The sequence below is a fragment of the Telmatherina bonti genome (genome assembly GCF_933228915.1).
Source record: "Telmatherina bonti genome assembly, chromosome: 2".
NCBI classification, from domain to species: Eukaryota; Metazoa; Chordata; class Actinopteri; order Atheriniformes; family Telmatherinidae; genus Telmatherina; species Telmatherina bonti.
The window spans coordinates 26340875-26366419 of record NC_136620.1 but is presented as its reverse complement, the minus strand read 5'-3'; the positions used below and the strand labels follow the sequence as shown (position 1 = coordinate 26366419).

The 25545-nt window shown below is 38.7% G+C and overlaps 1 protein-coding gene across 1 annotated transcript in view; it reads left to right on the top strand.

Moving 5' to 3' along the window:
• Positions 1 to 24749, top strand: part of LOC306771046 (cGMP-inhibited 3',5'-cyclic phosphodiesterase 3A-like) — a gene marked incomplete at both ends in the record, with an annotated part of 79460 nt that extends 54711 nt beyond the window's left edge. The window contains 12 exons of the mRNA XM_079260075.1: positions 4552 to 4812; positions 6986 to 7143; positions 16159 to 16232; positions 17638 to 17789; positions 17933 to 18070; positions 19442 to 19553; positions 19784 to 19897; positions 20506 to 20705; positions 20859 to 21062; positions 21910 to 22071; positions 24050 to 24305; positions 24436 to 24749. Of these exons, the coding sequence (XP_079116201.1) occupies positions 4552 to 4812; positions 6986 to 7143; positions 16159 to 16232; positions 17638 to 17789; positions 17933 to 18070; positions 19442 to 19553; positions 19784 to 19897; positions 20506 to 20705; positions 20859 to 21062; positions 21910 to 22071; positions 24050 to 24305; positions 24436 to 24749 (2145 nt within the window). The remainder of the gene's footprint in view (positions 1 to 4551; positions 4813 to 6985; positions 7144 to 16158; positions 16233 to 17637; positions 17790 to 17932; positions 18071 to 19441; positions 19554 to 19783; positions 19898 to 20505; positions 20706 to 20858; positions 21063 to 21909; positions 22072 to 24049; positions 24306 to 24435) is intronic.
• Positions 24750 to 25545: the final 796 nt, after the last annotated feature.

The window sequence follows — 25545 nt, the reverse complement described above, 5'->3', positions numbered from 1 at the left end:
TCAGACCTGGTGTCCATTTCTTCTACTTTTGCTTTAGCAGAGGATTAAGAAATAGGGATAAAGTACACTTACATGTGTACGCTTCTATCTACTCTTTACAGTGAACATAGAGTTAAGGAACAAGCAGGAGAGGATGAAGATGTAGCAGAAATAAGAGATTAGACATGTGCAATCACATGGAACAGAAAGCACAACCTCTTTTTCTCCACGGTTTATTTGTCAGGACAGAATAAAAAAAAAAACAATCTGGTCCTTACCAGGTGTTGAATTCCATAAATAAACCTCAAATGACACCTTGCCATTATTTGTTCAACAAAAATAGGACAAAGTACAGAAGCAGTGTGTGTGTGTGTGTGCTGAGCAGCAATAATTTAAAGTAATAGTTTTCTGTTTCACATTACCAGTCTTTTTTAATGTTTATTTTTGCTGTTAAAATATTTGAGAACCAATTCTAATCTTCAATCATGACCAGCCGAGAGGCCCCATCGAGAGAAAAGAGAGTCCTCCATTCTTAAGGGGGAATTTAGTTTTACTCCTCTTTACAATGTAGCTTCAGCTCATTGAGGTTTACGAACTTTCAATCAGCTCTCTTAAGGTACCACTACAGCATTTCACTGACGTAGAAGTGTGTGTGTGTGTGTGTGTGTGTGTGTGTGTGTGTGTGTGTACATTAAATCTGCCATTACAATAAGGTTATAATGAATATGGGTTGTAGGCTAGCTGGTCTTTATAAACCACATCCCTCACTAAACCCTGCTTTACTTTCATTCATTTTATAAACTGGACTTAAGTTGGTGGATTGTATTAAAACCTTAGCTGTGAATTATTTAATCATTTATGCAAAAGCAAATATTATTTTAAGTCGAATTTTAAAGCTATTTAAGATTCCACTTTCTGTTTGACATATAATTATTATTTCTTTCATGTTATTTCTCAAGTAGAACTCCAACAATTGATGCCTTCTTTTAAGTTTATATGAACGTCCTAAATTGTGAAACTGATCATAACTCTGAAGGGGATTTATTTTGGAATTTGCTTCCCAAAAAAAAAAAAAAAAAAAAAAAGTTCAAATGTTTTCTGAAACTAAGAATGTGAAGGTCTAAGACAGTGAAATGAGAAAAATAAAAAATGTGTCTTTTACGAACCCAAAATCATTGGAAAGGTCTTCACTTAGAGAGCAATTAGTACCAGTATGAACACTACACAACTCCTTTGAAAAACCGACTTTTTAACCTCAATGTCAGTGTATATTTGAATGCTTTTATTTTAGCTACAAAAGGTGCTAAAGACATTCAACCAGCTGTTACAGAGGCTGTTCAGCTGAGCTATTGACTCATGATATACCCATCAACTGGAGGCGCTGTCATAAAATACATTTTCACCTATTTAAGATATAGCACATTAAAATCTGAAACCAGTTCTATTTACCTTCCCTTTAACCCCCCTGTTGTGTTTTCACTTCAACATGAACATTTTTAATTCAATGTAAAATATCCCTATCATGTAAAAAAAAAAAAAATGCTTTAACAGTGTCATGCAGCTGAAAGCCAAATTCACATTGTGTAGTTATGCTTCTATATGCATATTATATCTCCTGTATAACTTTTTTTTAGAGATGTTCTTGCTATGTTATACCAATATTTTGTTGCACTGTGTTGAAATCAAATCCATTCGTGCAATTAGTGAATGATGTGAGCATTTTGCTTAATATCTCTTCAGTGAGTAATGTTTAACACGCCATGCATCATCAAAGATTGTATTATCTAATATCTCAGAAGGACCAAATATTTTCTTCTGGTCTTAACAAGTAAACCTTAAACCTAGGTCGTGATTTCTTTTTCACTTGACTGTAAAATAGTCATCAAACCAGAAATGTTTTTTTCTGTCCACCACAGGATGTTCCTTTGTCTTTAAACAAGATTAATTTGGTCTCATATCTGCTCATATGTCCAATTTATCAGTGAAAATGCATAATCATGATGTGTGGATCAAACACCTGGTGAGCACGTCTTTTGTGTTTTTGCTGACCAACAGGAAAAATTGTGTAACATGTAAAACAGACTAATCTGATGAGATACTAGAAAAATAAACTAGGAAACCATTTCCGTTCCCACAAATGGAGACGAATGAAAGGTGTTCACATACCTTTGTTGTTCAGATCAACCACTTGTTACGTAGCCAGGGAAAACAGAATAATTATGGGTGCCTGGCCCTGGTGTCAAAGTAAATGGGACATTCGGAGAGAAAAATCTGATAACATTCTTAGAAGGGGAAAAAGGGAACTTGTGGACTTATCTGATAAATTAGCCAGCAGCCAAGACTGACCTGTGCTTAGCTGTGCTTTCTGTACCGCTCAAGGCTCAGCGATTAGGAGTGGGTGTTGAACTTTTTACTTTACGCTGTAAAAACAAGGCCAGCTCACACGACACTGATGCCTTCAAAGCAGCGTGGCAGACCGTTAGAAACAGACGATGGCTGCTGGCCATTGGGAGTTTGGAAGTTAAAGGTCAGATTCCAGCTGAGACATTACTAACGAGTCCATTCATTAAGCATCAAGAAACACACAGCTGTGCTAAACATTTCTCTGTTGAATATTGTTCAGATGTTTTACAGGCTACTCGTATGTCAACATCCACTATAAATTACCACTTTGCTCCTCTTCATGTTTTTGCTTCTGTGGTCTAAAAAGAGCCATATAGGGTAAAAAAACAAAGTCGTTGATTTGGGTGTTTATATAAGTGTGTGTGCGTGTGTGTGTGTTTGCAATATGTGCGTGTAGAGTTCAGTGTGATATTTTAGCTATAAAACACTTTACAGACTCTACAAAATTTAAATACAACACTGTTATGTCAAAATCAGTCATTTATTTGGCTTTCTATAGAACTGTGTTGGCTTTTTGTGTGTGTTGTATTGCTAACACTGCTAACATTATCTCCATACTGTATTACAGTAATGTGGTAATGAATAACAGTAGACGATGAACCTGTTTGGATGTTTCAAACAGGAATCAAGTTAAACGGATGCTCTTCAGTGAGAAGCTGTACAACCTAACACAACAGCATGCATGTTGTTTCTACAACATACATGCTGCTATGTTCATTTTTATGTGTAATGTACATAAAGCATCAAAGCTTTCTGCACTGGCAAATGATATGTTATTGCGTCAGCATGAATTCTAGATCCCGACCAGCACTTACAAAATCTCTGTGGTGAGTTCATGTTCAAAACTCCACAGGGGGGCTCATGTCACCACTGGTTATATAGTTCATTTTGGTTTATTGAAGCCCTTGCATTATTAAACATTGTCATCAGTGATTATTTTGATGTTACCATGTACTTAAATACCATTAACAATAACATCCGTGTTCACTGACACATCCTGAAGCAGATTTCTGCTCAAGCAAAAACAAGTTTATGACCAGCTGTTAAGTCGTTTGTTGTGCAGTTTTAAGTACCACACATTACATTAACTGTTGTAGAGAGATAGCATGAAGCCAATTTGGCATGAATCAAAATTAAATGTGGGTTTTGCAGTTTGGGGGGGGTGGCTCCGTCAAACTGACAGTACTGACAAAAACAAAGGTTTTATAGCAGGACTGTTTAGGTATAAGCCATAGCAGAGATGGAGCCACATCAGTTCTCATATTTATTCAAAACAGTAAAGACAGAAATCAAACAGATTTGAATAGAATTGCAAAGTAGATTGAAAGATTTTGCAACATGTCGGTGCTCCTAGTTTCTGCCACTACAGTCTAATTATCTCCACCAAGGAAGTGGCAGAGGTTTTGTTTTTGCTGGCATTTATTTGTTTATTTGTTTGTCTGTTTACAACTTGATGCAAAACACACTGGATGGATTTTCTTTTCTTTTTTTTCTGAGAATGGGTCTTGGTCTAACTTAGATCCCATTACATTTTGAGAGTGATCCGGACCACCATCTTGACCCAGGGATTTTTTGCAGGATTATTTTTCAGTGCGAGCTAAGGTCATTTTCAGTTTATATGTATATAACTCCACAAGAAATTATCCGACTGCTTGGTCAAAAAATACAGGTAAAGTTCCCAGCAGGCTTTACAAGATATTAAAGATAAATCTGGATCTCGGCAATATCTAAAAACTATGATCCAAAATAGAAAAAAATACAGGATCTTTTGAATTTTCATCACTTTAAGAGAATAAATAAAGATATAAACGTGCAACAAACACCACAATATAGCCAAGACACTGGTTTCATTCTCAACGTATCTAGCAATCTGATCATGTATATCCTACATATAAATGAATGTAGGACTATAACAAAGGGTGGAAATCACAAGATGGGTGGAAATGAGTTGCTTGGCAGAGGCATCTTTTCTAGTTTCAGCAGCGTTTGCCAGCCAGTTCTGTAGGATTAACAGCAAAAGTGATGCCAGTGTTATAGTTAGCTGCATTATTTCCTCTCCTGGGACCTCCAGGCATAGTTAGTATGTCCACCTGCCACCAAGCGGCATCTCACATGTCTTTTAGCATCAGCAATGTTTATTTTTTTACTCCTCTGTCTCCATGTCAACAGTCATCAGGCACAACTGTCATGGTGGACATTGCAGTAATGGGAGAGGCCCATGGACTGATCACAGACCTGCTGGCTGACCCCTCTCTGCCGCCCAACACCTGCACTTCACTGCGGGCCGTCAGCAACCTACTAACCACCCAGCTCACCTTCCAATCGCTGCATCGGCCACGACCCGCCCCCTTACTGAACCCCAGCGATGCCTATACCTGCTCAGACTCAGAGGAGGGACCTGAGAAAGGAGAGAAGACATCCATACATAAGGTAAGAAAATGCGATATTGTGATTTAGTGGGAAGATATTCTGTCTCGGGGAGCTGGGGTGAAATATCAGAAGTCAAAGCTGCTACTACTCTGAAGCAGTGAAGAGTCAGATACTTTTTTTTTTCTTTTTTAAACAACTGAAATAATCCCTATATGGGCGTATAGTCCATCTTATTAAGACCAAATGATTTACACAACACATAACACTCCCCACACATGTTAATCTTTTAGCCCATGTTCCAACTAATGAGAGCTTCCTGCTCCCTGAGCTTTTTAGCATCAAATGAAAGAGTGTATTTTCATAGAGTTGACTGAAGAAAAATAGACCATGTCTACTGCTCGGAGCACTGTTCTCCCTTTCATTGCCGCAGCTGTGTCAACATGACAGATGTGCAGAGCCAGACAGTGTGTGTGAATGTGCAGATATGATGGGAGTAGTAGAGGAGAGGCAACGCCAAGCTGGATGTTTTTTTTAAAGTTACAAAGAAAGATGAGTGCGTCAACAAAACTGGACCCCCGCCTAAGTGATGCATCCAGTTCCTCTTTTTCGCAAAACATGCCAACACTCTGGGGTTCTTGGAAAGCTGGCGTGTAGAGTATGTTTACCGTGTCGTCAAGTGAACTTGCCTGACAGGTGCTCTTTACATCTTCTGAATTTTGTCGAAGTGGAAAAGAGAAGCTGCACCTGGAGTGACCAGTGAAGCTGCGGTCATTAAGACTTTCCTCCCCATTAGTGCCCAGCTCTTACTGCCAGGAAGGAAAATAACTCGAGGAGAGAAGTCAGTGAAGAAAGAAAGCTTTTTTGCCTGCTGGCTAATTTGATGCCCAATTGTGCTGCATGGTGATGCCGTTCATTCACAGTGAGCCATTTCTGCAAAACAGAAACTGCAGGTGAAGCAAACAGCATGAAGCATCGTTAAGAAAAACAAATACTAAAACATACAAATACTTGTGGGATGGAAGAGCTTGCACTTATCTCACTATTCTATTCCTAAACAGTCATGTCTGAGGCTCTCGAGTCCACATCAGCAGCAGCAGGCATCAGCTTCCACCCGCACCCCCCCCCCCCCCCCCCCCCCCCCCCCTTCAGTTTTAGTGAGAATGGCCTGGTTTTACTGTTCTGTTGCCGATGGTGATCTGTGTGCAAATCTGTGCCATGTGCGTTTTTGCTTTTGATTTGCATCTGCAGGGCTTTTTTTCTTTATAAAGTGGAACTTTGGACCCCCCCTACCCCCACCCATCCCCCCCAAATACAAAAATATCATAGCACCATTACTCTACTTGGAATTTTGGTGTAATAACAATCCAGAGAGCACTGTATATATACAGCATAGTATTTGTAAAATCCCAGTGTGTGAATTTGGTAAGCTGTGCTGATGTACATATGTAAGAAAAAAAACATCCGAAGTGAATCTAAATCAGTAGATGAGGCTTAAAATGACACAAACCATCTGTGAGTATGTCTGTGTTTGCTCTCGGTATATGGTGCCATATTGTGAAGGGGCTCTTTCAAGATCCTGGGGCGATTTTTACTAGGTCACCGTGGAGAGAACTGAGAGAAAGAGAGCCAGCCATATTCAGCATAGCTGTGCCAAACTGATGTATGGCACTAAACAGATGGAAGTATCGCAAGGGCACGAACCACCGCAAATCCATGGGAAGAGCGAAGAAAAGACAGACGAAGACAGCAACTGAGCGAATCAGATAAGAGAGATTCACAGAGAGAATGAGAAGCAAACGTGCACCATCCATATGATGTAATGAATCTGTGTGCAATGCAATACTGACACTGTCTATTAATGCACTCTGAGGAGTATTACTGGCACAACTGCTGGCACATGTTTTCATTCCTCAAAGGTAACAGTTTTGATAAACTTTGGATCCAGTGGAAAAGCATGAAAAAGTAAGTTATAATTCAACTCATGAAGTATGGTGCAGCTTATCACGTGCATGATTTGTTTCACCTTGGCTAAATGCTGGATGAACTTGTCTCATCTGCTTGATACATTATCTGGGAGAATAAATGAATGAACTTATCTTACTGGTGGGAGTACTTTTCAAGCTTTTATCTGAATACTTGGAGTTGGGAAGAGTCATGTCATCTGTACTGCTGTACTAACTCATAAAGTTGAAGTGTACATTTGCACATTGAGTGTGTGTGTTTGTGTGTGCAGCGTCTCAGGCGGAGCCTCCATCCTGGCCTTCTAAGGAGGATTTCTTCCACATGGACCACCACCACCTCTGCCACAGGACTGCCTACTATTGAGCCGGGGCCTGTCCGAAGGGACCGCAGCGCCAGCATCAAACCCTACCATGAAACACTTACCTGCAGGTAAACAGATGATGACATTTTCTATTCTTATCTTCTTATTTTCTCTCTTGCATACACTGTTCTGGTTGGAAATCCACACATACACATTGCAAGGATCGTAACAGCAGACTGGGCTTGCAATGAGGACGTTTTCTCTCACTGCTTCAGAAAGATTTTACGACATTGATTGATATTTAGTGCACCCAGTTGTGTACAAGTATCACACTGAAGACATTTAAGATAGACTGCTTTCTTCAGTTTCAGTGGTAGTTAAACTAAGCATCAATGAGATTGTCAGTAAAATAAATCTTTTAGGTTGGATGTAGTGAGGGGAGTGGTAGCCTAGTTGTTACAGAGGTGGGCTTATGTCCCTGAAGTCCCAACAGTCATGAACTGCGGGATCAATAAGGTATGTATTTATTTAGCTCTTAACTTTTTTCTCCATATTTTCTTTAATTATTGTATCCAACACCTCAGTCTCTAGCCTATAAAGATTTCGGTTATGATTAGCTGATTCTTTGTCCATGTTGTTAGATGCAAGTGTCAGCCGAATTTAAATATGTTTAAAAAAAAGAGCAAAGGGTTTCTGTATGAAATTGCTGCTTCTGGCAGCAATGTTTGGATGTACACAGTGAGAAGCAATGCTCAGGCAGAATCCATTTCCTGGCAGAGCTGTGCTTTGATGATCCTAGGGTGGTTCCCAGCCAGCTAAACCAAGATTACAGTGACCAAGTCATTTTCCAAAATTTTGCAAAGTGGCTCCAGTGCACGATCACTGCTTTTAGTTCAAGGATTGCAGAGATGTTGCTGAAATCTGCACTGGGCTCCTTAGCATCTCTTGTTGTGTCATCTATTGGTCTTTTTTTGAATTTATAAGATGCAAAAGAAAAACTACACAAATGGATGCATTCAGTGTGTCCAAACCTTTGAGTGTCCAAGCAACTTTCATGCACGGTATGAATATGCCTTTTTTGGTCTCTTACGAAATGTTAAGAACTCACCCCATTGCACAAAGTTTAATCATGTACATTATATCAGCCATTCTGTCCCAGAAAAATAATATTTTTTAAAGAAATAATACAAAAGCAATGTTTACATAAGCACCCAGCCCCCTCCGCACTCCTAATTAAGCTCAACTTGACGTCATAAATAGACATAAAAGGCATTTTAAGGACTCTGACAATAGCTAGCACAGCATGACACATGGCTTTGAAGGTTAGTAGGTCTTCCCAGCAGTGTGACTGCAGTGCGAGTGAACAAAAATGGCACAGCAGTTTGGAAAATGATGTGTGCATTGGTAGCCAGGATGGAAATATACCCCGAAGGCAAATGCATTAACCTGAATAACTAAGATACACATCAACCGTGTGCACATTAATGCTGAAGACAGCACAGTACTCAGGCTGCACTGAAGTATCAGAGTTCAGCAGTAAATGTATATGCAAGGGATATAATGCACAATGCTTGCACATGGGTGACAGAGATTTCCATGTAGTTCTGGAGAATGACGTTGAAGACGAGAGGAAGTTGGGCATTGCATGAGTTTTCTGAAGAATTTCTGGACAAACGGGGCAAACGGAATATGTGAATATGTGAATATGACCCCCCCACCCAAAACAAGTCACACAGATGCTTTCTTGAAACACAAGGACTTAATTTATTAGAGCAGTTTTGATTACTGAGTGAACTGTTAAAGCACAATTTCCTCTGATCAGAGCCCAAATTACATTCTTTAAAATTAGTTTGTGATTGCCGTGACATTATGTTTGGATAGTCTTCGAACAGCACAGGAGTGTTTGTTGTGAATTTCAAAGGTGCAGGAAATGGAGTTTCAGCTCAAAAAATTTCTGCTGTGGATGTTTGCATGTACAAGAATACGTGGGACCGTGCATGCAATATTTCTATGAACCACACAAAGCATTGCAAGCGCTCTTATTTGTTAAATATTAATAACATCTCAACAAGAGATGTTTGTGTTTCATCTGCAGCACCTTATTCAGCTTCTCCCCCGCTGAGTTTATGTCACAGATCTGAAAGTGTGTCCATGGATCTACAAATACAGACACCTCTCAGTGTCTGCGTGCTGAAAAACGGCGTATCTTATGTCTGTTCTGTTTTGTGCCAAGTTAGGGGGACAGTTTTTAGGCTGTGTAGATTTCTGTGTGTGTGTGTGTGTGTGTGTGTGTGTGTGTGTGTGTGTGTGTGTGTGTGTGTGTGTGTGTGTGTGTATAATTTTCAGATGTTGCATGAGAACTTTTGACTGATCTCTAATCTGAATCTGCAGCTCAATTATTTATGTGTTGAAGAACTTCAGAAAGCCACGTCTGATGTCTGACTCAAAGACACACTGAGAAGCGCCTGCAGGGACTCGAACAATACAGTTCCAACTGATGACAAACTTTGTATTGTTCATCTGTAAACATCCACAACAGTCTACACACGTGGAGACATGTGTGTCTCACTCTCTGTATTCAAGAAAAATTGTCCAGTTTAATATCCAAAATAAAAACGTGCAGTAGTCAGTTTCTCTGAGCCACGTGAGGAGATTTAAATCAGCTTGCTGACGCACTTTACTGGACCAGTCAGCGAAGGCTGAGATAAAACCTAATTTACTGCTTTTGCAAACTCCCTGAAACTTGTTAACAATTGTTAAAACTTGGCACTGCACATGGAAAATGAGGCATGACTCTGAAACCGCATGGCCTATTTCCCTTCTCAGATTAATTTAGAAGCTAATGTTGGTAGTGTAATTGTATTTAAAAACAGCACTGTTCCATGCTTTATTTTTTATGGAAATCTGAGGCAAAATAAAATCCTCAGGGCTGCAATGTTCAGTCGAGGGTACAATGAGAGGATAAATAAACGAGGCTACCATCGTACTTTACTAAATACAGTTTGATAGATGTAATTCTGTGAGGGTTACTTAAAATAACGTCTTTTTCAAGTCAATTCATCCATGTTTTTTTTTTTCCCATAAAAGAAACCATGAACTTTATAGATGTGTATTTTTAAATTTGTTGTGGAGACATTTATTTCTTTAAATTATAAACTGATTATAGCTATATTGTAACATTGAATTATTCCTAATAAATCGCACAAAGCTCTGCAAAATGATTATTGAAGTCATGTAGATTGGAAAAATGCTATCTGGGCTAAAAGCCTCTTTGGCTTCAGTTTTCTTTCAGGTTGTTGATTTTCTTTAAGAATCGTGAGATTTCAGATTTCAGATTTCAGAAGGCCGTGTTACAGTCGCTAAACACTTTGCGAGGTTTGTGCTTGTTTGCACGTCTCATATTCTGCGTCACTGTTCCACCTCATCCCACATTTTGTCAGAGCAGCTGTGGATTCAATACAACAAGAATAATCTTTTGCAGCCTGAACGGTCATGTTATTGTGATATTTCATCAACATAAAGACAACAGAAACATGTTTATGAAAAACTTTTGCTGTGTTTGAGTAGTTTGAGGACATTGTCATTGTTAGCATTCACCTTCTTACCTATTCCTGAGGGTACTTGCAGTGACGGTGAACACATGGATATCTGCACCCTATATTGAGGCTGAGGAAGACTCGTTCAAAAGATGTTCCTCATCAGTCATTATCTCGCAGAATTGCACACTTTTCTTTATTTTGGTTCTAGTTTCATGATCTAAAGGTAACATAGCTCCTATGTTCATTTAGGTGATTCAGGTGAAAAGTTGTCACTTTTGTGGGATTTCTGTTTGGAGCTGCATGTTTTACACCATATTGTAAAGAAAAACCTGCTGAAGTCCAGTAGAACTTCCTGGAATGACTCCAAGGGCCAAGTCAAACATTTATGCCAGTAACAAACTAAACCACAACATCTTTTAAGCTGGACTGAGACGGCTTTGCTGTGTCTGATCAAAGTTTAGCTGTTTCAGTCGAACAGTGGTTTAGGGATGTTTACAGTCAAAATGTCTCACTTGAAGATTTAGATCTCACAGCGCATTAAAAATGTGTTATTACAACTCTGACTACAGACTCTTGTATTTTTCCACTCAGCATTTATGCAAACTTGAACAAATAATCTGGTTTTAGTTAAACAGATACGCAGTGTAAACATGAAAAAAGATAAACTAACTGAAATGTTTTTGTAAATAAAATAAACTCTGTCTGCACTGAAATGAGGATACAGTACATAAAAAATCCCATGAGGCCTTGCGGCACCATCTCTGCCTTCACCATGTTTCTTTATCACATCCAGTTTTACTTTTACTTCATTTTATATGTTTTCTAGTTTTCTGATGCTGCAGGAAAACGGAGATGGTGAAAGTCTACAGTATGGAATATTTTACTATTAAATAATCCATCCATTCATCCATTTTCTTAACCGCTCCTTCCAGTTAAATATTGCAGGGAAACTGGGGCCTATCCCAGCAGTCATCGGGTGAGAGGCAGGGGATATCCTGGACAGGTCACCAGTCCATTACAGATTTTTAAATGATATTTTTTATGTAATTTTATCAAAGTAACAAGGTACACCAAGCACTTTCTTCAACTTTACCTATCGAGTTGCATCTTATGGTAGTTGAGCGGTTGCAGCTTCAACACCTGCACAATGTATTCATCTCTGCTTTTTATAATACTGAAACATGAACTGACTCATCTTGGAACTCCTTTGAGTCACTTTGAGAGAAACTAATAAACTACAGTTCTGTTAGACACGTCTGTCCTGTGCTTTCTGTGGAGTTTCCTTTCACGGTCTGGCTTCTTTGCTTCTACTTATTGACAATTTCATTGCATATTTTTAAGTTAATAATTTGCTTCCAACTTGTGACCTGTGTCTTCTGGATATTTTTTGCCCTGACTTCAACATAAAAGCCATCGGGATGAATATCTGCAGCTGAAAAAATAGACTGGTAACTGCACTCAAGTATCCATTCAGAGGAGTGATGACTGGTACAGCATCAAAATAATGTTTATCATTCTGGATTAAGATATAAAAACAGAACAGATGTTTCATGTTCTTCGTTGTTGTTTTCGTCAAGGCAAACATAATTATTTGTGTTTATTGCCAAAAAAAAAAAAAAAAAAAAAAAAAAAAAAGCTGTAGAACAGCATACAATACAGTTTATCCATGCTGTAATGCTAACATAATATTGCAAAAGCCTTCGGCTTTCAGCAGTAAATCATTTTATTTACTGCACCACATTCTGCGCTCTGTTTTTCTCGAGTCCTCCAAGCAACTGTGTGGGCTTTGTCTGTCAGTAGCTTGTTTGGGTTTGTTTGCACAATGACAGCTTGATACTTGAGCAAGTTCTGTAAATGTAAGCACACTGAGCAGCCTCTGTACACAAAGCACCGTCACCTGGTCTTATGGAGACCCAGCCGGGTAGCAGGCTCCAGCTACCACCACTTATGGTGGTGTGAGTGTAAACAAACACCTGGGTCTCTCCCAGTCACCATAACCCCACAATTAACACACACACACACACACACACACACACACACACACACTTAGACACACTATCACAGCTGCTTCTTCTGGCGCAGGTTAGAGAAATCCAAAGTGCACTGAGGGCCTCTTGATTAGTTTACTGAAGTCTCCTCTGTGCAACACTCCAGTTAAATTTTATTCTAGCCTTCTGACTCCCACCCAGACGCCTAAAATAAAAGAAGAGAGCTGCTTTGGCTTTTTATTGTTAAGTTAAAATCACCATTGCCTTCTAACCTGTGATGATCTCTGAGGATTCAAACACAATTTCTCAAGCTAAACTTTATCACAACAATCACAGTTCATGCTCTGTGCTTGTTTATGTGTTTGGCCAAATATGAAGTAATTGATAAATTATCTAGAGATCAAACAAAACAGCTGCCATATCACTTGATGTGTAATTTGTCCTCGGAGAAACTGTTGGAGCTGAGCGAGCACATGGAGGGGTGGTTGGATGAAAATGAACACATGGCTTTAATTCCCTTCTCGCTGCTCCTTCATCAGATCTCGGCAATCTTAATTTGGACATTAGACTTCTCTTTTTCTCCTCACTTCTTTTTCCACCATGTCAGTCTTCAGTGACGTGCAGCGTCAAGCAGGAGCACCAGCTTCAAAGCTACATTATCGGACTGTTATCGGACAGGCCTCGTAAAAAGGCAGCAATGGATACCTTCCATTTTCCTCAGCCCCGGCCACTGTACTGTTATCTCCTTCACGTCATCTGGCTCCAGAGTAGGTAGATTACTGGAAGCAGAAATAATGGCTGCTGTGTTTATCGTGGCTTGGACACTGTCCGTTTGGGCCCTGAACCAAAGGTAATCTGTCAACCTGCTGTGAGTGGTTGAGTCTAAAATCTGGGAGGAAAATGCATCAGAAGGGAGCAAGCAGAAGCCAGCTGAAGCGTTCTGTGTGGTGTCAAAGTCTTGGGAAGGAAAACTTGCTATGTGGCTTATTATTTCACAAGCAAGACAACAAACTTACGTCATGTTTTCTTTTCAAATTCAACACTAGATTACTTCAAAATATATCTTTTTAATATTTTAAATATAGTTGGGCAAAGAGTTAACCTACTTAAATGACAATTTTTCTCGACATAGACATAATAGATTTGAAATATCTGAAAAGTTGAATTCTTTGCAAAATTAATACTTCTTTTTCGTGTTAGAATTCAATTTAAACTTTTGTTGTTTGTTTTTAAATCTCTGCACAACTTGGCACCCTCTTACTTGAGTGAATTTCTTACTGTGCACAACCGAGGCAGATCTCTGAGACCAGCTGATCAGCTCCTCTTGCATTGTCCCAGATCCAGATTAAAGACATGAGGAGACAGAACCTCTTCTGTGGCAGGCCCAAAACTTTGGATTAATCTCCCTTTGCACATATGAGCTGCGACTTCTGTTGACAGTTTTAAGTCTTTGCTTAAAACATATTTCTTTGCACAAGTGTTCAACCCAGGCTAACAGAGACTCTTTATTAACTTAAGACCGAATTGTTTACTGATTTTTAAATTTGTGGTTACAATAGTGTATTACTGTACTGTTTTCTGTGTGTGTTCTTTTATATTGTTCAGCACTTTGGGAGCAGTGTTACTGTTTGGAAATGTGCCATATAAATAAAGTTGACCTTGACCTAGAGAAAATGTATTTATGGAATTTAAGGATATATTAGACTTCAGTTTGTGTATTGATTGAATAATCAAGAAAAATATTTATCCCTAAATGATTATCTTGATATATATTCCTGTTTCCCCCATGTGGAAACAACTGCACAACTGAATTCTTTCATAACTGTGTTTTAACGGTCACAATTAGGTTACATAAAGACTGCGGTTTTAGTTAAATGAAACCGAAATCTGCAAAAATCAGAGATATTAAATCAGGAAATGTTGACTTATTTGATTTTTTTAATGAAGCATATACTCTCCGAACTGTTTTATTTCTATTTTGCTAACTCTGCAGGCAGGATTTTTCCTGCACACGTTCACATTCTTCCCCAAAATATCAGTCACAACTCATTCTTGCATAATAGATGAATGTTGTTTCTAACAGACAGGGGTTGAAGGATATATACACTGGAATGTGTATTATGTTTTCATAATGCTTGTGTTCATCTCAATGGGACAGTTAAATTACTGTAACTACAGTTTTGTTTTGTTTTTTGTTTTTTTCTGTGTTAAAAGCAGAGTTACTTGATACCTGACTGACAGATTCCTCTAGTAAAAATGGCCAGCCTCCTTATTTACATTCTGCGCTGGAGGCTCAATGTCAGTCGTCGAGGTTATTCTGCTGTATTAGCAGAATGCTGAAAGTGTCTGCCAGCTCTTCAGCTTTCATTAAAACTAAACCTTTTTAAGCCAAAAGCTGCTGTGTGCCCGGACCCCCTGACAATAATGTTCTAACTGTTCAACAGCCAAACTATCAAACTATTTTATATTCCACACCTGCTACGCATTAGACACAGTGGTCCAACCTGGCCACGCAAATACAACAGAACACCCTTTGTTAGGGCCCCAGGACCATTATACTGGGTGGGTATGGCTCTAAAGTGTTCCAAAAACACTTTATCAGAAAGAGATAGACACACTATGGGCCTTTGTGCTCCCTATAACACGATGCGCTAACGGCAGGCATTTCCTGCTCGCAGAAGGCAGGTTTTACAACATTTAGGGAGAGGTATTTTAATTGTAACCCATTTTTGCCTGACAGTGAAAAAGTATGAAAAAGTTCTGGAGAGCAGCTCAGGAGGCTCTCCATGATGACTATCCCCTTCTGTGAAAGATCACATGTGCTGTTGGATTCATGAAGAGGTCACCAAACGTGAGGATTGTCATCTGTCTGCAGGAGTGTGTCTAGCTGCGGCTTGTTCATGTGGCTGACAACCGCTCTGTCATAAAACTCTAAGAGGGTGGGCTTGTTTGTTAATGAGTCATTTATAACAAAGTTTTGTTGTTTATTCCCATTGCATTGTGTTAATGTGTGCATCCATTATTTTCATTAATGAGGATTTTCTTGCTGCATCTGTATAATGTCTGCTGGACTGCACAGCAGGAATCCCATTAAGCTTTTTTTTTTTTTTTTCTTGACAACCGCAGACTGGTTAGTCATCAAAGACAGATGTGGTGAGTGGCATTGTGCCAACTTCTTTGGCTGCAGTTACAGAAAGCAAAGTGCACATCTATGGTTTTACACTGCTATTTTTTTCCTGTTAATTTTAAATCTCAACTAATTTAGAAATATCTTTTGCTCTGCCGAACCTAAAAGCTTTGTCAAGATGTTTCTCCAAATCAAATGAAAACCACCTCTTGCTGTACAATAGATCTTCTCAGACATATTGGAATAAAACTCTCAGAGCAGTGAATAACTTGGACCTTGAAACGGCATACTTCACCATAAAATGTAATGATTTAGAAATGTGGGTTCTGGCCTGTCATCCTGAAAGAATTGAGAGGAGTCCCCACAGTTTTACGAGAGTAGATTCGTGTCCCTGACATAAGATGTAAACTCCCACAAAGTCATACTGCCTTGTCAAGTAAATAGATAATATCCTTTTTATATGTAACATGAAATCCTTCTTTTCTACAGTTGTGGGAGACCATACATCAGACTGAACCATGGGGAAGGCTCTATAGACAAGGGTGACAGGATACCGCGATCAGGTACACTTTTTTTTGCTGCCATTACCACTACCTTCGATTTGTGTGGGAAGTGTGTGTGTGTACATGCATGTGTGTGATGTATATGTTGTAACTTTGCAATGTGCTGATAATGGTGCAGCAAACATACTAACAACACTCAGAATAAACAATGAGCAATAATAATTTTCTGTTCATAAAACTTCTAAGTTGGCTCCATCAAATAATAGGTCAGAGTGAACATGAATGTTAAGATTAACGTCCACTAGATGATTCACCAAGAGAAATGTTTCTGCCTAAGTTTGTCTCTGGGAAATTTGTTTCTTCGTACATGGAGTCTAATGTATAATATTTGCAGTTTCTGTGACTGTTCCAGGTATCCACGTTAGTGATGTGTTGAATAAATCTTTCATTCTGTCTCATGTGGACTGAAAGACAATCCCTTCTTGAAATTTCCAATATCATTGATTTGAGTTGATCTGGTCCTCCTTACAATATTTTGCTAAACTATTGGAGTTATCATGGAGTAGGAATAAGGCACCTCCTTGGTTCATGTTTAAAATGGTTACTTCATATTCAGTTTAACATTTGAAGTTAATAGAGAAAAAGCAGATTGTTTGTATTTTATATTTAGTTTTATTTTGAATATTAAATGAACAGATTCAACCTTCTCATGATGCATTATTCTTTGCAGCAGATAATATTTATCCCCTTAATGTTCAGAAACATATAGTTACTTAAAAAAAGGAAAAACAGTCCCTGCAGTAAGTTAAGTGAACATTTTATAGGGTTCATAGGTAGCTTGGAGCCTAATGAGATTGAAATTAGTGACATTTAATTAATTTGTCAAGTTTGCTTCTGTGCTAAATGAAAACAAAACCACCCAAAGTTATCTGCTTTTTTTTTTTTTTTTTTTTTTTTTTTTTACTGATTTACAGGGAAATGCACAGAAATTTTAGAAGGCTCAGACATTTTAATGATTGAATCCTGTTTTTTTTTTCTTTTGGTTTCTGTACTAAGAAAGGACAGACCCATTTTTTGCTGGTTATTTCATGAAAAGATAAATATATTCACCTGCTGGTACCAGTGCTCACCTGTCGTAGAAATATTGTACTTTAAATATAGATACACAAATTCCTCTGGTGAAAATTCTACACCCTATGAACACTTGCTAATACCTGTTCAGAGTTTGCTATGTGGCAGCAAACCACATGCTCGTCATGCTTCAATAATACACAACTCCTCATCTGTGAGACCTTTATTTTGGAAACCTTTTTTTTTTTAAATCGGTGTTAAAAGAAGTGAGGAGAAGGGGAAATGAGGTTAGCATAACAGAGGAGCTAATCAGAAACCAGATCACTTTCAGATAAAATTTATTGTGGATTTTACATCCGGACAGTCTGAAAGTAGTTTGCTTTTCTGTTAATAGTGGAGGACCAAGTGGTTGTGTCATCAGACTATGACAGCACCCACGAAGCCAACAACAGTGACAGCAGTGATGTAGCACACACAGAGGAGGACACAGAAGAAGGGAAAAACCCCTCCCAGAGTGTCATCCTCCACCCACTAATACCTCCTGAGGTAAGTCTCACACACATAGTGTTTCTCCAGTAATAGCAGCTTGACACATTGTGCAGGCAGTGAACAAGACAGAATCAAACACAGCTGTGTATCTTTTCATCAGTGGAGAAATATAAAATGTTTATGATCTGCCACATGAACAGGACAAATCAATTCTGGCACCAGAGCCACTAGTCATGAAAGATTTGGAGCCTTTGACTAGTCAGCTTAATAATTGGAACTTCCCGATCTTCGACTTGATGGAGAAGACGAATGGGAAATGTGGACGGATCCTCAGTCAGGTAAGGACAAAGACTAAACTCAGAGTGTCAATACAAGTCGTGGCTTTCTTTAAAGATTCGGATTAAAAAAAGAAGAAATGAAGAAATAAAAATAAAAAGCCTAACACAAATCAGTTTTAAAAACTTATGATGCATTTTGTGACCTTTTGTTTTGCAACAGTGGGATTTTAGAGAAGTATTGTTATTTAGACCAATGTCTTCAAAGTGTTTTTCAAGACGTTGGGATAGGGCTAGCTGCTGGGATATGCTCCCGCCTAGCCACAACCCTGCATTCAAGCCAATGTAGACCGTGATGGATGAGACAGAAACATCTTGTAATAACTGTATAATCCTTCATTTGAGCTGTAAATTATTTTCCTTTATTAACTATACAAGAGAAAATTTTCAGCCAGACTACATATGATATAACTGCAAAGTAGAATCTCACTCCTACAAAACTGGGATTATTCATGTTTACATTGGAAAACCTGTCATTATTATAATGAAATAATGTTTAATTAGCTTGACTCCATGAAGATGATGATAAAATTACCTGGACTCTATAAGCCACAATGGTTGTGTTTCCACAAGGTTGTCATGGTGCATAGGCTGATTTGCTGAAGAACATTAAAATAAAAGTAAAAACTGTTTAGTCTAAATTCTTTGGTCAGACAGCAAAAGGATGATTTCTGTTTCCTCAAACGGGGTCCAGTTTGTGTGAATCAGTAGCTCCGACACACTGAGTGCACAGTCCTACATAGCATGAAGGCATAAAGAGTTCATGTGATAGAGAACAAGTGAGGAATGATTCAGGATGGCACACAAGAAAAAAAGAAGCAGGTTTGTCCCCATACAGTACCAGTCAAAAGTTTGTCAGAAGCAGAATCAGAAAGACTTTTACTGCTATTGTCTTTGAACAGTTCACAGACTAGGAACTTGTTTGGTTATAAGGTGCTGAATAATAAAAATATGAATAAAAACACTGAATAATAATATAAGATTAGAAATACAGCTATTTTACAACTATTTTACGGATAAGGTAATGCATGCAGAAAAATGAACATATATACAAACAAAGTTTTTTTTTGTTTGTTTGTTTTTTTTTCTTAAAAATATTTAATAAAGTAAAGGTAAAGGTAATTTTTTTGTTTTCATCTACCAAATAAATTAGAATGAATGTGTGTGAAAAAATAAGTTATTAGTGATTATATTTGCATCAATTTCGGTTGAACTGAATTGATGTGATCAACTTATCTTTACACACATAACGCATTTTGACTTAGTAATTCCCTGCTATTGAAGGCAGTTATTGATGGATGATGTGATATTGAATCATTTTACATGTAAATATTTACCGCTCCTGATCCTGACAGTCAAACTTTTGTTTTGCAGGTATCTTACACGCTCTTTGAAGACACTGGCTTGTTCGAGACCTTTAAGATCCCTGTAAAAGAATTCATGAACTACTTCCATGCCCTTGAGAACGGTTACAGAGACATACCGTGTAAGTTTTAACATGTTACAGCTCGATGTGTTTTCCTGTTGCTTTGGTTTAAAAGCTGTAATAGAGACAGCCGCCACTAGATGGAAACACCATACACTCTTTGCAATATTAGTCTTATGTGGCTGCTCATTATGAATCTTTCATGATGTGACCCAAAACCCTAATTGGCTCAACCGTGCACCCTGGTGGAGTGGATGAAGCTCTGAGAATGTTATTTCTTCTCTGTACAGATCACAACAGGGTCCATGCCACAGATGTGCTCCATGCAGTCTGGTACCTCACCACGCAGGCTGTGCCTGGGCTTCCCAGCCTCATTACTGACCACGGCTCTGCCAGTGACTCAGGTGTGTCTGTCAGCACTTGCATTCAGGCATTTACACATCCTGTAGGACATTTAGTGTGTTAAAGAACCAATCAGTCCACAGACTGTGTCAGGAGGAGTTAAAGTCAATTCAAACATCCTTAACAACAATACTTTTTATGTAGCTTTCACTTTTCATATGTGATTCGTGACTTGAAAGACTTTTTATGTACAGACAAAACTTTTTTATTCCAATTTTTCACTTGCCTGCGGCCTCACCGTGAGCCATCTTATTAATGTCAGATCATCCAACCTGCAAAAAAATGCATGTTCTTATCCTACTCGCAGGTTGTCTTATCTCACTCGTGCTTTTGGCACTTGCATTTACGTAGCACACTATTTGAAGTCTGGACTGGCATGAAATTGCAGGCAGATTAGAGTTCCCCCTCACCAATATTTTCATAACCTCATTTGCTTTACCAGAGCCATGTCTTTGATCCACATGTAAGTGGATTTGAACATTCAAGTGTGTGTGTGTGTGGTTTAGAGTGCATAAGTAGCACATGCACATAAAGTCAGAGTATGTGTGTTGTGTAAATTCTGCCACCCTGCTCCTAAACCTCCTCACTCTGTCTGCTCCCCTGTGGCTAGACTCTGACAGTGGAATAACACACAGTCATATGGGCTTCCTGGTTTCTAAGACCTACACTGTGTCAGAGGATGGGTACGGCTGCCTGTCAGGCCTCATACCTGCTCTGGAACTCATGGCCCTTTACGTGGCTGCTGCAATGCATGACTACGATCATCCAGGGCGGACAAATGCCTTCCTCGTGGCCACCAGCGCCCCACAGGTACTTTAACTACAAAGACTACTGGGTAGCTTTGAACTGCATTATAAATGTGATGTGAACTGTCAGACAATGTTGTCAGATAATCATCTCCTTGATGATTGTCTGAATGAATGAAACAGAACAGCTGTGATGAGAGTGTTTGTGTGTTTGCAGGCGGTGCTCTACAATGACCGCTCCGTTCTGGAAAACCACCACGCTGCCTCAGCTTGGAACCTTTTTATGTCACAGCCAGAGTACAACTTCCTTGTCAACCTGGACCATGTTGAGTTCAAACGTTTCCGTTTCCTGGTCATCGAGGCCATACTGGCGACTGACCTGAAGAAGCACTTTGACTTCCTTGCTGAGTTCAATGCCAAGGTATTCTGATCGATTTACATTGATATATACACATTTTGTTCATAGCTGGACAGTTTAATATTAATATTAGACTAAAAATAATGATAATAAAGTATTTCTCCATATGACATTATAGCATAATCATTTATTTTTCAAGTAATTCATTCTTCAACAACATCCATTGTCTGATACAGACTAATAATTAACACTATTACACTTCATTTCTGATGGACTTGATTTTGGTTGTTTTTTTGTTGTTCTGTAGGTTGTTTTCTGTAGAGTTGTTTCTTGCACATTGGTTCTTTTAAAACTGAAGCTTTAGGGAGACCAAGTGGTTTTCCACAAACACTTCTTTCTCTACCTTGCAAGGCCAGACTTTCAATAAGCGCCCTGCAGCATTCTGAGAAATCATTCAAGTGCAACCACCCAAGCCTTTTGATTGGGTGGCTTTGTGTTCCTCCATTGTGCTACTCAATGTCTGTAAGACTTTGCTAAGCTGCTGCCTTAGCAGCAGAATACAGCAATGCCTCTTACAGCATGCAGTACCGCTTTTCCTTAAGTAAACAGAGTTTATTTTCTGTGTGTTTGTTGTTCAAGAACTGTCAGTAGAAAGTTGGATAAAAGGTCGTCAACATATCTGCAACAGTTTTTAAAATTTGAGAGGGTCAAAATCTGAGAGGAATTAGAGATTTCATTGTTTTGTTACACGGTTTACTGTTTGAAAAATGACAGACTTGCATGTCAGCTCTGTTTTCCCAATAAATATAACTGCCTGAAATAAATAAACAAACAAACGAAACGGATAGTCAAGCAGTGCTACCATTCATTATGCCCAATGTGAAAACTAACGTGTCTGTTAATTCCACAGGTGGGCGATGATCCGTCAACAGGCATTGACTGGTCTAATGAGAATGACAGATTGCTGGTCTGCCAGATGTGCATTAAACTGGCTGACATCAATGGGCCACTGAAGCACAAGGATCTCCACTTGCAGTGGACTGAAGGCATAGTCAACGAGTTCTATGAACAGGTCTGTAAACATTACTCGATGGGAATGTTGGTCTTAGTTTTACTTATTTAATCAAAGGTCAGTTTTTACTTTTTATAGCAGCATAATGGATGATTAATTTAATAAACTCATCCTGATGAGCTAATTGGTACATTCTTGAAATGTTGACGTTCCCACTGTATGGTGAGTATAGATTTGATTCATGTTTATATATATGTAGAAATAAAATCACTGATTCTCATTATCATTGACCAAAGGAAAAGAAAAAAGGCTCACTTACACACACACACACACACACACACACACACACACATATATATATATATATATATATATATATATATATATATATATATATATATATATATATATGTATAGTGCCTTTTTTCTTTTCTTTGTAAAGAAAAAGTATATTATATAACTATATATTATATATACATATATATATATATATATATATATATATATATATATATATATATATATATATATATATATGTGTGTGTGTGTGTGTGTGTATAAATATATAAATATATATATATGTGTGTGTGTGTGTGTGTGTATAAATATATAAATATATATATATGTATATGTATGTATATAATGTACTTTTTCTGCAGTAATAATAACATTTTGCATGTACTGTAAGAATGAATTTGCCGTATGTAAGATTTGTTTACAGTAATTGTGGCCTAATTTTTTTTTATGTACACTGCCCTCAGCCTAATTCCACCCTACATTATGCATCCTCTTGGTACTTATGCATGGCTCTTGTTTCTGTTAATTGCCTCTGGGTTATGCGGACTATGTGCAGGCTCTTACATAACCAGCTACTTTATCAGGCGGCACAGTCTGTTTGACACAAACCTCTGATGGGCCAGACGAAGCCAGTAGGGGGTTCAGCAGGAGAAACATTCTTGTTGCAAGAGTTATTGTGTTGCTAGCTGTGGTGAGACCGGCAGGGAGCCTAGAGAGCTGCCATTCAGGTGGTGTAGATGTCTCTGAGTGTAGCTGACTGCATCCAATACCCTGAAATGCACTCAAGTGCATGAAAACAAGCCAATATATTTAGTTTCATAAAAAGCAAATGACTGACAATACTCATTACAGTATAAAATATATTTACTCTCAAACATCTGACACAGTGATCAGCAAAACATTGATAGCTCAGTAATGTTTGCCCACCATGCTGAGAAGTTGTTGAAATACCTTTGATTATGAGTTATTGACATCTTTAATCAGGTTTGTTGCTGTATGATTCTCTGGGATAACGGGCGCTTGCAGTCATTAACATTTTAAGTGATGTAACAACACCTAATTCTTTTTAATTTCAATAGTTGGAATTATTTTTCACCACTTGTTTTTAGAATGTTGACATGGGGACAACAGGGCCTCAAAGCCCTACCTATACTTTTCTGCTGATGGCTGTCAGTGTTAGTCTAAAAAAAATCCACCAAATCACACAGTTACCAAGGCAACCAACAAACCTGGCTAAGGCAATTATTTGTTCTTTTTCTTTGAGAAACCATAGGCATCACACATGCTGTGCTTCTCTTCATATTCTTTATGTTTATGATGCCTTTATGATTTACATGGCCACTCTTGCCTCAGTTTAAATAATAGACACATTTTTATCATCCACAGATGATGCCGTGTTTTATTTCATCAGTCTCACATTAAACTACCAGAACGAAATGGACAAATATGTCGTTTTAAATTAATATGAAATCTACTGGAAATGTTGCAATTATGAATATAATCTGGAGAATCTTTGAACTGATTCAAAGTGATGCGTGGTTAGGTGACTTGTTGAGCTGTTCAGTTGGTGCAACTCAGCTGTGATGTTGGCTTCACATCAATGCTACTTCTTTACGTTGGCCTCATTCTATTGGAAAGATGTTAAAAGAAATGTGATATAAGATGTTAAGGAAATGAGATATAAGATGTATTGTGCTTTTTCAGCTAGCAGTTTTACATGACTGACTTGTACTTCACATAGGGGGACGAGGAGTCCAGCCTGGGCCTTCCTGTCAGTCCTTTCATGGATCGAGCTGCGCCCCAGTTGGCCAAACTTCAGGAGTCGTTCATCACGCACATTGTTGGACCACTGTGTAACTCCTATCACTCAGCCGGCCTCATGCCTGGACGATGGGTGGAGCCTAATCCAGAGGAGGAAGCGCCAGAGATTGAAAATGAGGAGGAGGACGAGGAAGATACTGTAGAAGAAGACGCTTCCACCAGCTCAGAGGCATCACGTAAGAATTATAATCTGAAACAAAACCACAGTGGAGCCACAAATACAAACTGCAAGTGGCCAGAAACATGCTTTCATTCAGTCCATACATACGTTTCTGAACACATCCCATGTTTTCTTTGTCCTTCCAGAGAAAGCAACTCCCAAGAAGAGGAGGAAAGTCTTTTGCCAGATCACCCAGCACCTGCTGGAGAACCATGAGATGTGGAAGAAGGTGATTGAAGAGGAGGTCCAAAATAAGGGTCAAGGTGGAGAGTCTGGACATTTGAACAATGTAGCGGAACCAATTCTGGCTATTGATGAAGAAGAAGAGGAATCATGCAGCAGAGAGGAGCAGGTAGAAGGAGAGCAGCCAGAGGAGGCAGTGGAGGAACCGGGGTGGCTCACGTCTCCAAGGGAAGACTCTCAACCGCCAGAGGATGTAGAAGAGGGGAACCCACAGTGAAACCCTCCACGGGAAGCATGGAGTCAGTCAGGACAGAGATGTGAAGAATTTTTTTTCGTATCCAATTGACTGACTTCTACTTGTGCCAGCACATCACTTAGACACAACACTGTAGATGTTTGGGAAATGCGTGCCTATACAGACAAACAGGGTGGGATATTTCGTGCTTTATACATTTAATCTCATGCCATTTCACCAAACATTGGAATGGGGCTTACCGTATTGCAATAAAGGATTAATCGTGGACTTTGGGATACTGACTCTTTTGCTACTGTCAAGAGAAGAAGAAACGGGGTTGCACAGGCTTCAACCCAGCATGGTGACACAGGACTGCAGAAATGTGCTGCCAATTTATACATAATTATTTTCTGAATGCAATTATATATAGACCCCCGTTATTTGTGCTGCTTGTGTTCAACTTTAGCTTTTCTTTTTCTCTGTTTGGTCTGATCCAGGCCACAGTTTGTCTTTTTTTTCTTTCTATATGGATTATAAAGGGAGTGAGTCAAATGAGGAACAATCTTCTTCCCCTTCAACTTGAGACTAAACTAATCCTCCACTCATGGGCTTTAGCATACAAAATCAAAAATATATATGTTCGCATATTACATTTTATGTTTGGCAAATGGCATGCTTAATGCCATCAAGTGGAGATATTTTAATCTAGACTTAAGACTCCTCATTGTTTCTATTGTGTGTTCCAGTGTGTATAATACACTGAGCTCTTTTACACACTTCCTCTGCTGACAGCAAAGACTAAATCAGCTGATTATCTTATTTTATAATAACATTTTAT